At 38.3% G+C, this 13,059-nt stretch overlaps 1 protein-coding gene across 1 annotated transcript; it reads left to right on the top strand.

Moving 5' to 3' along the window:
• The first annotated feature begins 1,592 nt into the window (after positions 1–1,592).
• Positions 1,593–11,144, top strand: LOC136203997 (NF-X1-type zinc finger protein NFXL1). The gene is made up of 12 exons (XM_065995200.1): positions 1,593–1,865; positions 2,084–5,527; positions 6,137–6,402; positions 7,791–8,013; positions 8,095–8,337; positions 8,452–8,499; positions 8,627–8,677; positions 8,941–9,201; positions 9,294–9,346; positions 9,427–9,544; positions 9,633–9,887; positions 9,999–11,144. Exons 2-12 carry the CDS (start codon positions 2,167–2,169, stop codon positions 11,075–11,077), a joined length of 5,958 nt encoding a protein of 1,985 aa, XP_065851272.1. The 5' UTR covers positions 1,593–1,865; positions 2,084–2,166; the 3' UTR covers positions 11,078–11,144.
• The last annotated feature ends 1,915 nt before the right edge of the window (positions 11,145–13,059 follow it).

Here is a 13,059-nt window from a genome sequence, read left to right as displayed (position 1 = left end):
TTTAATGGTATAAAATTATATTTAGACATAATATTATTTTGTTTTATACTATTATTTTATTTGCACTTTATTATTACTTGACCTAATACTAAAAATAATAAAAATAAAATTATAATCCTAATGGCTAACAAAATGATTTAAAATGACACATTAAAACTAAAAACACTTAAACACTTGAAAATAACTGAAATTAACTAAAAACACTAGAAAATCATCACCAACTACAAATTAAGCACAACACATAAAATTACTAAAAAATAGCTTAAAGTAAGCTTAAAGACTATAAAAATTTAACATCCTATCATGTCTTGTGCATGCTTTTCGATTTATTTTACTTTTGTTTCGTGTTTGTCCGAGTATTTTGCAATTTTGTTTATCTTTCATAATCTCAAATTATCAATAAAAATAATTATGTTATTCCTGTTTGTTAACTTTTGAAATTGATATTACTTCTAACAAGCTATTCATTAAGTTATACCCAACGATGTGTTTGACTAAAATTATTAGCCCAACATATATTAAAAACATGTAACAAATTATTAGATAATTGACTTTTTACTTCAATATATGAAAACAATGTAGTTTAATTAGTGAATGATATATTAAAGGAGACATAATAAATCATATTTCATTTAATTTTTTTTATCAGTGTTTTAAAAATCAGATTAGACTAGCCGGTTTAACTGTGAACCGACAATATATTTGGAACGATTTTATACATTTTGAGTCAACATGATTAAATGTGAACCGATAATATGTCCAGTATTAACCCTGGTTCAAGATAAGCACCATGTGCACACAAGTCTGAAGATAATTACGCGTTGATAATTTATGGAGAACTTTTTGATTGTTAAATTTAACTCATTCGATGTGGAATGTGAAAGTACTTCAAATACTCTGGAATAAAGAGCTGAAAGGAGTAAAACACATTTGGTCCCATATTTAATAAATAAATATATTAATTAAACAATCTATTTCATATTAACTATACTTATTACTGATAACAAACTGCACATATAATTATTAAAATATAAATATAGTTACAATTATTTATTTTAGTTATAATCATTTATTTTTGGAAATTACTAACATAAATAGTATTATCTTTCTCATATATAAATACATTATTTTAAAATATTTATACATTTGTAAATCTTTTATTGTTTCTACTCTATATTATAAAAATATTTAGTTTTTCCACACTTAATTTTTAAATTCATTATTCTTATTTTTTTTAATTTTATTAAAATTTTAAATTGATAAAATATAATATATTTCTATAAAATCCCTAATATATTTTTTTAAGAGAAGAACAAAGTCATATATAAAATCCCTAATATATATCTCATTTTCATGAAATTTAAAATAAAATTTTTAAACGGTATAAAATTATTTAGATATATAAAATTATTTTGTTTTATAGTATTATTTTATTTGCACTTTATTATTACTTGACCAACAAGAAATAAATTTAATCTCAATATTTTGTTTGGTAGAGAGAAATGAGGAGAACCGGCTTAATAATTTTTCAAAAACATTTCTTTGATTGACGAAAGAAAAATAAAAAAATATTTCAAAGAAAAAAGAAGTAAGAGTGCGCATCACGCACACACGTGCAGCAAAACCGGAGCGTGTGTAGCTTTGAGCGGACGGAAAGTCCCTTCCTCGACCATTCAAATCTGACCGCTCACCGTTCCGCTGTTTCTCCTCAGGCCAGAATAACCCCTATAAAGAAGAAAGTCCCTCTCTTTCTCTTTCCATAAATATATACACCTACTTGTCCTCCGGAAACCTAATCAAACTACCTCAACAGAAGAATTCACTTTCGGAGACGATTCACGCTCTTGCTCTTGCTGCTGATCAAGGTACTTCACGTTTCGGTTTTCATTTCCATTTTCATTTTTCTTTGTATGTAGATTCTCTTTTTGGAATGCATTAAGAACCGATTATTGTTGGAAGTGAATGGTTTTTTAGGGATTTGAGTTTCTTTGAATTCTTTCTATCCATTTCTAGTGTTTCTCGAATTGATAATTGCGATTGATTTGTGATTGATTTATGTTTCTTTTTTCATTTCTGGGTGCAGTTTGAATTCCGATTTAATTTCAGGCAATTTTTATTTTTCTTGTGGATTCTTCAGTAGTGGTGGAGGGTTCAAGTAATCAGAGTATGAGCTTTCCTTCCCGAAGTGATCAAAGGGATAGGACCAGATTCACCAATCAAAATGCTCGTCAAACTTGGGTCCCTAGAGGATCTTCCCAAACAGTTGTTGAGACTCCACCATCAAGTCTCAATTCGAACCCTAATGGAATAGGTCGTACGGACTCCAGTCATACCTCTCCTCAACATCCTAGGCAATTTGGCAATAACAATGCCTCTAGGGGTCGCAAGACTTGGTCTAATAATCAAAGGAGGGATGGAGACAGGGAGAAATATAGGGGAAGGGGCCATAGCCATACTCAGGAGGTTAAAGAGAGGGGAAGGAGCCATACTCAAGAGGTTAAGGAGTTGGAAGACCCAAATTTGCCTCAGCTTGTGCAAGAAATTCAAGAAAAACTTGTGAAGGGTACGGTTGAGTGTATGATTTGTTATGATATGGTGCGGAGGACTGCATCCGTATGGTCTTGTTCAAGCTGTTACTCTATTTTTCACTTGAATTGCATCAAGAAATGGGCTCGAGCTCCCACTTCTATCGACTTGTCAGCTGAGAAGAATCAGGGCTTTAATTGGCGGTGCCCTGGATGTCAGTCTGTGCAGCTCACATCCTCAAAGGAGATTCGATATGTTTGCTTTTGCAGGAAGAGAACCGATCCGCCTTCGGATTTGTATTTGACACCTCATTCCTGTGGTGAACCATGTGGAAAACAACTTGAGAGGACAGTTCTACATCCTGGTGAGAGCAAGGAGGATCTTTGTCCTCATATTTGTGTCTTGCAATGCCACCCAGGTCCATGCCCTCCCTGTAAAGCATTTGCTCCACCAAGGTTGTGTCCATGCGGGAAGAAAATTATCACCACGAGATGTTCTGATAGGAGGTCTGTTTTAACTTGTGGCCAAAGCTGTGATAAGCTTCTTGATTGTTGGCGTCATCAATGTGAGAATACATGCCATGTGGGTCCTTGTGATCCTTGTCAAATTGAAATTAATGCCTCTTGTTTTTGCAAGAAGAAAATGGAGGTTGTACCGTGTGGAGACATGTCTGTGAAAGGTCAAGTCAAAGCTGAAGATGGTGTTTTCTCTTGTAATTCTACATGTGAGAAAATGCTTAGTTGCAGAAATCATTTTTGTGGTGAAACTTGCCATCCAGGCCCTTGTGGGGATTGTGACTTAATGCCAGGCAGGGTAAACTCATGCTATTGTGGGAAAACGAGTCTACAGGTGGAAAGAAACAGTTGCTTGGATCCAATTCCAAACTGTTCACAAACGTGCGACAAACTTCTTCCCTGTAGAGATCATCACTGTAAGGAGGTGTGCCATGGTGGAGATTGCCCACCTTGTCTTGTTCTTGTCACCCAAAAATGTCGTTGCGGATCAACCTCTCGAACTGTTGAATGCTATAGAACAGGTGTGGAGAGTGAGAAATTTACTTGTGAGAAGCCTTGTGGTAGGAAGAAGAATTGTGGGAGGCACCGGTGTAGTGAAAGGTGCTGTCCACTTTCAAATCCTAACAATCGTCTCTCTGGGGATTGGGATCCACACATCTGTCAGATGGCTTGCGGGAAGAAACTGAGGTGTGGACAGCACTCTTGTGAATCTTTGTGTCATACTGGTCACTGTCCACCTTGTCTTGAAACAATATTTGCTGATTTGAGCTGCGCTTGTGGAAGAACTTCAATTCCTCCTCCTCTGCCGTGTGGTACTCCTCTCCCTTCATGTCAGCTCCCGTGCGCAGTTCCTCAGCCTTGTGGACATGCTGCCACTCATAGCTGCCACTTTGGGGACTGCCCACCTTGTTCGATCCCTATAGCAAAGGAGTGCGTTGGTGGACATGTTATTCTTGGCAACATACCTTGTGGTTCAAAAGATATCAGATGTAACAAACTGTGTGGCAAAACCAGGCAGTGTGGCTTACATGCTTGTGGGAGAACATGCCATCCACCACCTTGTGACACTTCAGGTGCAACTGAAGCTGGTTTGAAAGCTTCTTGTGGGCAGACATGTGGTGCTCCTAGGAGAGATTGCAGACACACTTGTGCTGCATTTTGTCATCCTTCTGCTTCTTGTCCTGATGTGAGATGTGAGTTCCCTGTCATTATTACTTGCTCATGTGGCAGGATATCAGCGTCTGTCCCTTGTGATGCTGGAGGGAGCAATGGCAGTTTCAATGCTGACAATGTTTTTGGAGCATCCATTGTTCAGAAGTTGCCTGTGCCACTTCAACCAGTAGAATCTCCTGGCAAGAAAATTCCCCTTGGTCAAAGGAAGCTCATGTGTGATGATGAATGTGCTAAGTTAGAGCGCAAAAAGGTTCTTGCAGATGCTTTTGACATCAATCCCCCGAACTTGGAAGCACTTCATTTTGGTGAAAACTCTGCTGTGACAGAGTTGCTTGGCGACTTGTATCGACGCGATCCAAAGTGGGTGCTTGGTGTGGAGGAGAGGTGCAAGTACCTGGTACTTGGCAAGAACAGAGGATCTACAAGTGGTCTTAAGGTTCATATTTTCTGCCCTATGCTGAAGGATAAGAGAGATGCAGTTAGGTTGATTGCTGAACGGTGGAAGCTTGCAATTTATGCTGCTGGTTGGGAGCCAAAGCGTTTTATTGTGGTACATGCTACCCCAAAATCCAAAACCCCAACTCGGGTGATCGGAATTAAGGGTACCACCACATTAGGTGCTGCCCATCCACCTGCTTTTGATCCTCTAGTAGACTTGGATCCCAGGCTTGTTGTTTCTTTTCTAGATTTGCCAAGGGAGGCAGATATAAGTTCATTGGTTCTCAGGTTTGGCGGTGAATGTGAACTTGTTTGGCTGAATGATAAAAATGCGCTGGCTGTATTCAATGACCCTGCCCGTGCAGCAACTGCTATGAGGAGGTTGGACCATGGATCAGTGTATCAAGGTGCCGTTGTGGTTCTTCAACAAGGCTTTGCATCAATGGCCTCATCGGGTACTAATCCCTGGGGAGGAGCAGGAACTGCCAAAGAAGGAGCAGCTGCAGCTCTGAAGCCATGGAAAAAGGCTGTAGCTCCAGACCATGCATGGAGGGAAGAATCATGGGGCGGTAGTGAAGAGTGGACACAAGGATCTATTGATGTTCAGGCTTCTGCCTGGAGAGGGAAAGAAGCTCCAATTACAGCTTCGGTTAACCGATGGAATGTCTTAGAGTCGGAATCTGGTGCCAGTTCATTTGCTGCATCTATCAGGGCGGAGGATCATGCGAAACGCGCAGGAAGCTTTTCTAATTCAGGAACAGAATCAAGCGCAAGCATTTCCAAGTCACACGAGCAGCTAAGAGCAGTGTCAACTCAAGAAGAGTTATCCGAAGTGGCTGATGATTGGGAGAAAGCGTTTGATTCTGAGAATATATCATAGGTTATAGAATGATTTCTTAACAAGCAGAGGTGGCATGAGGCTCCTTTCTTTACTGTATTTTTTGAAAAACCCAATTTTTGGTTTTCTTTCTCCAATTCCAGTTATTTGGATAGACACGTCATCAAATATGTTTGGGTGTTAAAACTTTCATATTCTTTTGTTGAACCATTAGCATTAAAGCACTCGCAACGTATGGAGCTACTGTGAAGTTGAAGTTTTTATTATAGGGTTCAGTTGCAGTTCCATCGAAATTTAAGTTCCTATACAGTTTGAAGACTTGTCAGTACAAATTGGATATTATCTAAAAAAGCGGTCACCCGCCCCGCTCCTACTGAGTTTCTCAAGAGACCGTTTCTAATACTCAAATCCGTGATCTTTCAATCACACGGTGGATATTGTCTAAAATGCCATTAATTGAGAGGGGTATTTAATGAGGTTCCACGTGCAGCAGTAAGAGAAGGCATGTGATGTGTCTTATGTCTATGATACTGATGAGGCAAGAAAATGTTAAAATAATATTAGTGCGTCACATCATCCCAACTTTCCCATTCTTGAAAGTAATAGTTTAATATAGAAACAACTTCCTCCACCTTCCAACTTTAAGTACTAAGAAAGAAGATTCAGACATTGCTGATCCACATTAATATTCTTGCTTTTATTCGTTTTGGATTCATAGTTTTTAACGTTTTACTCTGTTGCATTGATTGCACCGTTAACACTTCTCTTCACCTTCCTCTTCCTCCTCCTCCTCCTCTATTCATTGTTTATTGCTCCACCCTTTTACCGGTTTCTTCTATTTTCTTCTTTCTATCTATATCTCCGCAAATGGTTTCTCGAGGAAGTCCTAATGCGTATTCCAGTGGATTTCAGGTAAATTTCTGTGCTTTATCACTCTTTCTATATGGGTTTTGCCATTTGGGTTCGTATAAGTTTTTAGAATCATGTGGGTCTGTTGTCCTTTTTTTGCTTGTTATTATCATTTATATTGCCTTTAAATACCTTAACCCATAATTATATTATCTTTTTCCTTGCTGGTTAGGCTGGTTCTGCTGATTAGTGTTTGTAACAACTGATAAAATTGCTTCAATAGCATACGATCCTTAATTTCTTCCCTTAGATGTGATGGGTTTATATTTAAGTTTAACAAAGAGTTCAAGTAGCTGAGAATTTGGATTGCAATAGCAGATACAATTACAGAATGGCTTAAATTTCTATCTTATGGTATGGATAGCATTGCTACTTAAGTTTCTATCTTTTTTTTCAGTATAATTAATCTAGTTATAGAAACGTGTTGGACATGGTGAAGTGAAGATAAGATAGAACCAAGTGGTCAATAACGGTTAAGCATCAGTAGAAGTTAACACAATGTAGCCCTAAATTGAATGAATAGAGGAAGTACAACTGTGCTTCAATTAATTGAAAATGGAACTATCAGATTTGGTCATTGATAGCTAAAATTTCCAAAACTTTAGCAATCCTTCTCTTCAGTCTTCATCCTTTAAATAGTTATGAGATTCCCTTGTTGGCGAAATGTCTTTGTCATTTCTATTGAGTTCAAGTGCCCTATCACCAATAAGCAGAAGAAATGGGGTTGTCATAATCTAAGTGAGATCTCTTCAATTCACACCGAGATCAGGGATTTGGGATCTAATGCCACATACCAGGAATTAGATTGAGTGTTGTGGATTATACTGTGAAATTAAGAACATGGTGATCTCTCAAGCATGCTCTGAAAAGGAAAACAACGCTAAGATAATCTATAGTAGAGTTACAGTGGTTGTTAAACAAAATCATTGCAATTCCATGGCACAAAAGGGTAACTGCAACTCGGGTCCTTTTACATCTTAGTATATATTAAATCCTAGGACCCCTTTTCCACATTCAATTTATTATTGAGCCTGGTGTGGAATCACCATCATTACACATGAACCAGGGTGCTGCTGTGATGGGCGATTGATTCAAATGCAATTTCTTCCCTTCTTTACAGTTGCTACAATCTTCTAACTGTGCCATTATGAACTATGCTTACTCCATCAACCCATGAACATAGTTTCATTGTGTCATTCTTCTTGATGTGTCAAAATCTATACACTTTGTTGCTTAAACATTAAAACTTGACCTTGTAACCATTAGTGTACCATATTCTCTGCTCTACAATTGTAACTGAATAATGTATTTACTTTAAAAGCAGTGCAGCTGCAGAAGTATGCCTCTTGAATTGATTGTGTTATCTGTATTTCCGATGTGATCATGAACAGGATACATGGAGGCGCACACTCATTCTATCATGGCAAAGCCTTGGAGTGGTTTATGGTCGATTGAGTACTGCTCCTTTATACGTGTTTGGTTCAATTCCTGGGGAAGATTTTCAATCAGAGAAAGCTGTATATGAATATTGCTCGTTCATCTTTTGGACTCTGACTATCATTTCTTTATTCAAGTATGTACTCATAGTACTGAGGGCTGATGATAATGGGGAGGGTAATAGCCATCTGAAACTCAAATTGACCACTTTTAGAGAAATGCAACCAAAGATTTATTTATTTTAATGGCTTCTTGCAGGTGGTCCTTTTGCTTTGTACTCGTTATTGTGCAGGCATGCTAAAGTCTGTCTGATTCCAGATGATACAACTTCCAACGAGGTTGTCCAACATGAAGCACAAGACACTGAAAGGATGAAGACTAAATCCAGGGCTCGACGAGCAATGGAGAGTCATAAAAGCAGTCAATATTTAATGCTTTTGTCAGCACTCTTTGGTGCTTGTATGATAATTGGGGATGCAGTGCTCACCCCATCTATATCTGGTTTGTCATACTTGATGAAATCTGGTTCTTTTTTAGTTGATAAATATTCTACATATCATTGATGTCCCTTGTTCCTCTTCTCTACTGATACAATTCTGTCGGCGCTTCTATCAGTATTATCAGCCTCCTCAGGACTTCAACGATCCTTATCAGAAATCAAATGTAAGAGCAAGTTATACCATTGAATACACAGAGAATAAATTACTTCTTTTTATACTTTGCCTATCATGCAATGATCTTTAATTGATATTAATTCGTGATTTGATTTGTACCATGCGGTTCACTCCAGATTCCTCTTCAGAAAAGAGACAGGAATCCATATCAAATGCTTTAGAAAAATGTAAGATCCCTTACTTGAAAAGTGCTCACTCTTGAAACTGATAATTTTCAAACATGTGGTTATGAGGAAGGAGATAAATTATATATTTTAAATCTTGAGGGAATAAAGTATTTCGGATAGAGATTTGGGGTTGTCAATAAGAGATTGCAATTTCTTATAATGGATTTGATTGTTTAAGCAATTTGAAAAAACACAATTAAGTTCACAGTTCCATTTCGTGTTTGTTGAAATTTTGCGTAACCTTTGTCTTCTTCTCCAACCAGATATACCGGTTCCTTTTGCTTGTGCTGTTTTGGTATGCGTTTTCATGCTGCAGCGCTATGGTACTGGTAAAATTGGGTTTATTTTGGCTCCAATTGTTGGTATATGGCTCTTGTTTATTGCTGGAGTGGGTCTATATAACATATGCTATTCAAATCCTAATATTATGAGCGTGCTCTCCCCAACATATATGTACAAATTTGTGAGAAATATTCACAAAAGAAGTTGGAGATCATTAGGTGGGATTCTTCTTTGCGCTGCAGGCAAGTTAGAATGGATTGAAGTGGTTCTCGTTTCCAACATAATCATTTGTTAGTCTGAAATAAATTTTAAACACCTGAATTTTGCCCCACAGGGTCGGAGGCAATGTTTGCTGATCTTGGTCATTTCTCGAAAAAATCAGTGCAGGTAACAAAATACTTGTGGTCACATATTATGCATATATAATGTACAGTTGGATTAACTCCGGCATGGTTTCATTACTGCAGATAACATTTACCTGCTTGGTTTATCCTCTTCTAGTTTTGTGCTATGCTGGCCAAGCTGCATATATTTCGAAAAACTTGCATTCCGTAGGTTTTAACCATCTCAGTGAATCGGTTCCTAGTAAGTTACATAATAGATTTTTTACTTGGTTTAGTGGCTTGTTTTTCTTGGATATGAATTCTGACTTGTTGAAACTTGGCAAATCCAGAACATCTTCGTCATGTCTTCATATTGCTATCTCTGTTTGCTTCAGTTAGCGGAAGCCAAGCAACAATTACAGCTAGTTTTTCCATCATAAAGCAATGCCTAGCACTTTGTTGTTTCCCTAGGGTAGAGGTTGTACATACATCAGATAATCGTCGGGGGCAGGTTTATATTCCAGATGTCAACTGGTTACTGATGGTGCTGAGCCTCGGTGCTACCATTATTTTCCATGATATACACAGACTTGCAAGTGCAGTAGGTACATCTCATATTAATAACCTACGTCACGTGTGGAACTCGGTTTTCTTATCTGTTGAGGAAAAAGGTTTGTCATGTTTATGATCATATGTGTGGTTTAAATCTGTTCCAGGTCTTGCGATCGTTTCAGGAATGATGGTCACTACTTGTCTGATGTCTCTTGTGATTTCTCTGGTATGGGAGAAGCCTTTGTATGTGTCGGGATGTTTCTTATTGTTTTTCGGGTGTATTGAGGCTGCGTACGTATCGGCTTGCTTGTTGAGTTTCCACGAAGGAGGTTGGTATCTATTAGTGGTTTCAGCATTATCATATACAATCATGCTCTCATGGCATTACGGAACTAAAAAGAAATACGAGTTTGATTTCGAAAACAAGGTGAGCACGGAATGGCTTACGGATTACAGCCCTGGGCTTGGAGTCTCTAGAGTTCCTGGAATCGGTATAATCTACAGCGACATAGTATCAGGAATTCCAGCTTTCTTCTCACATTTCGTTACGAACCTTCCTGCATTTCATGAAGTGCTGATTTTTGTGTCTTTCAAGCCCTTACCAGTGCCTCACGTGCCCTCTAGCGAGCAGTATCTTATAGGCAGAGTTGGTTCCAAAGACTATAGAATCTACAGATGCATTGTCAGGTACGGGTACTGTGATCACATCAGGGATACAAATGATTTCGAGGAGCATATAATTAGCTCAATCGGAGAGTTCATTTCGTTAGAAGAAAATGATTCGGAATCACTGACATCACCGCCTGAAGGGAGAATGATGATTGTTGGAATGCCATTACAGGACGAAAATGCTTTGATTACTTTCCATGAAGGCGATTCGTCTTCGAGGTCTTTTGCAAACAAAGAAGGTGAAGAAACTTGTACAGCTACGGCTACCGCTTGCAACATTAACGAGAGAGGTACTACCAGAAGAAAAAGGGTCCGGTTTATGGTACCGGAAAGTAGTCCTAAGATGCGGGACTCTGTAAGGACAGAGCTAGTAGAACTGATAAATGCTAGGGAGAGTGGTACTGCGTATTTCTTAGGGCAGTCGCATTTGACGTTGCGGAAGAGCACGAACTTTATGAAGAGATTGTTGATAAAGATTTATGCTTTTCTTGATAAGAACTGTAGAGAGCCTCAAGTTGCACTCAATATTCCTCATGCTGCTCTTGTGGAGGTTGGTATGGTTTATACCATATGACCTGTAAGAAGTCTTGCTTAATGGGTTTCTGATTTAGATAAGAAAGAAGTATGAATTTTGATTTTAATTATGTCAAAATTTTAAGTTCAATCCTATATTTCATAAATGCAGCTGGAAAAAGGATTAGTTTTTTCCTTACATTATAGCGTATTAGAAATGAAAATAATAAAAACTTATCGAAAAATAGTTGTGATGTGGACAGACTGTGGTCTTAAAAGCGATTTATTGGTCTTAAACTCGTGCACTCGAGGTTTGAGTTAGATCTTGAACAACTTTATTTATTTATTTATTTTTTTTTTTGGTAAAATGAGGAAAGAAAAAAAAGACAGCAACAAGAGAAAAGTAAGCTAAATAAGCTAAATAACAATCTTTCTAGAAAGAGAGACACTCATAAAATCATCTTGGAGAAGGAAAATTTAGAATCCCGGAGGGTAATGAGTGAGCTAGGCCAATCAGGAGGTCAGCACATCTGTTCCGTTTCCTATGAATATGAGATGAAAATTTTATCAAAACTAGGGAGGAGAGATTGAATTTCCCAAATAAGGACCCGTGAATGGGCAAGCTTGATTTACAATTCTAACAGTTTTAAAGCAATCTGACTCCACCACCAGCACGAGGCAGCGCCGACTAAGAGTCAGAGTGATACCAGTATGCAACCCCCAAACCCAGTATGCAACCCCCAAAGCTCAGCTTCAAAAGAGGAACTGACTCCAATACATTGGTTGAAACCTGCAATCCATAAACCATTACAATCCCGTAGAATCCCCCCTTATGTAATGCCGCCAGTTGCTTTATTATGGGAGTCATCAACATTTAACTTTACAAAATTCTCCGGCGGCTTGACCCAACACAAAAACCGTTCTTCCAAACGAAGGTAATTCCGAACAAGCTCATAACTATCACAACACAGATGATTTGAAACAATTATAAACTTTATAAACCTCACTCTATCACCTGGGATGTCATATCCCTCACTAAACAATTCAATATTCCTCCATTTCCAAAGATTAAAAACCGTAATAGCAAATGTGGATAACCAATTCTGACACCCAAACTTGGCGTCATCACCTGCAAGACAGAAGCTCATCCAATCGGAACTAGGGATTCCAAAGAAAAGAGACCAGCAACTCGACGGAATCAAACCTTTCCAAACTAGAGAACTATTTGGACAATCCCGCAAGACATGACAAATTGATTCCTTGGGGTTTCTGCAGCGCGAACATGCCGGATTAGAAGTTAGCTGCCATCTATGTCGTTCCATATTCGTGAGAATACGATTACGAACACAAAGCCATAGGAAAGAGCGAATCCTTTGCGGAACTTTCAGCTTCCAGATTCTCGGGAAAATAGGTTCAGGCGAAGCAAGACCTTTTCCAGTGAGAATCGTTTCATAAGCCATCCTGCATGAAAAATTACCATTAGGCGCATTTCCCCAACGGGGCATGTCACAAATATCCAAATCTATATCAGTCCAAATGCTGCGCAAACGCAGGAAAATGGGCTCATCGAGAAGAAAGAAATCAGAAATAATAGTTTTCTTAATGAAAAATTAGTAAACCTTAAAAAGGAAGAGAATTAATCCTGATACTTTGGCCCCGCAATTTACCTGGACAGGTATATGGCAGTTGCAGTGTCCGATGAAAATTCAGTGCTTCATTTGGAGATTAGCGCACAACGCAGTCCTCTGTAACGTTGTCCGAGCTCATCGACATCTTACTACGGAGGTGGCCTGCATTAACTGTCAGGAGCCGGAGACGCTGCTTCATATGCTCCGAGATTTCCGATTTGCGAGATCTCTCTGGCTCAAGATAGCCCCGACAGACGAATGGCGCCGTTGCCGGGGAACGAATTTAGTTTCTTGATTCATTTTCCTTTGTTTTTGAAACTTTTTATGACTCGAACCTCCCGTGGAAGTGAACGAATATTCATTTCTGAAATAGAAAAAGAAATACGGAGGTTAAGAAAAGAAACAAAATAAAGGA

The sequence above is a fragment of the Euphorbia lathyris genome, chromosome 8 (assembly GCF_963576675.1).
Source record: "Euphorbia lathyris chromosome 8, ddEupLath1.1, whole genome shotgun sequence".
Classification (NCBI taxonomy): domain Eukaryota; kingdom Viridiplantae; phylum Streptophyta; class Magnoliopsida; order Malpighiales; family Euphorbiaceae; genus Euphorbia; species Euphorbia lathyris.
Note: the sequence above shows the minus strand (reverse complement) of the source record. Positions and strands in the feature narration are given on the sequence as shown.

Coding starts and splice junctions, on each gene's coding strand:
- LOC136203997 (XM_065995200.1), top strand. CDS start 2,167: ATGAGCTTTCCTTCCCGAAGTGATCAAAGGGATAGGACCAGATTCACC. Junction 8,678..8,940: donor ATCAAATGCTTTAGAAAAAT/GTAAGATCCCTT, acceptor TTCTCCAACCAG/ATATACCGGTTCCTTTTGCT. Junction 9,545..9,632: donor TCTCAGTGAATCGGTTCCTA/GTAAGTTACATA, acceptor TGGCAAATCCAG/AACATCTTCGTCATGTCTTC.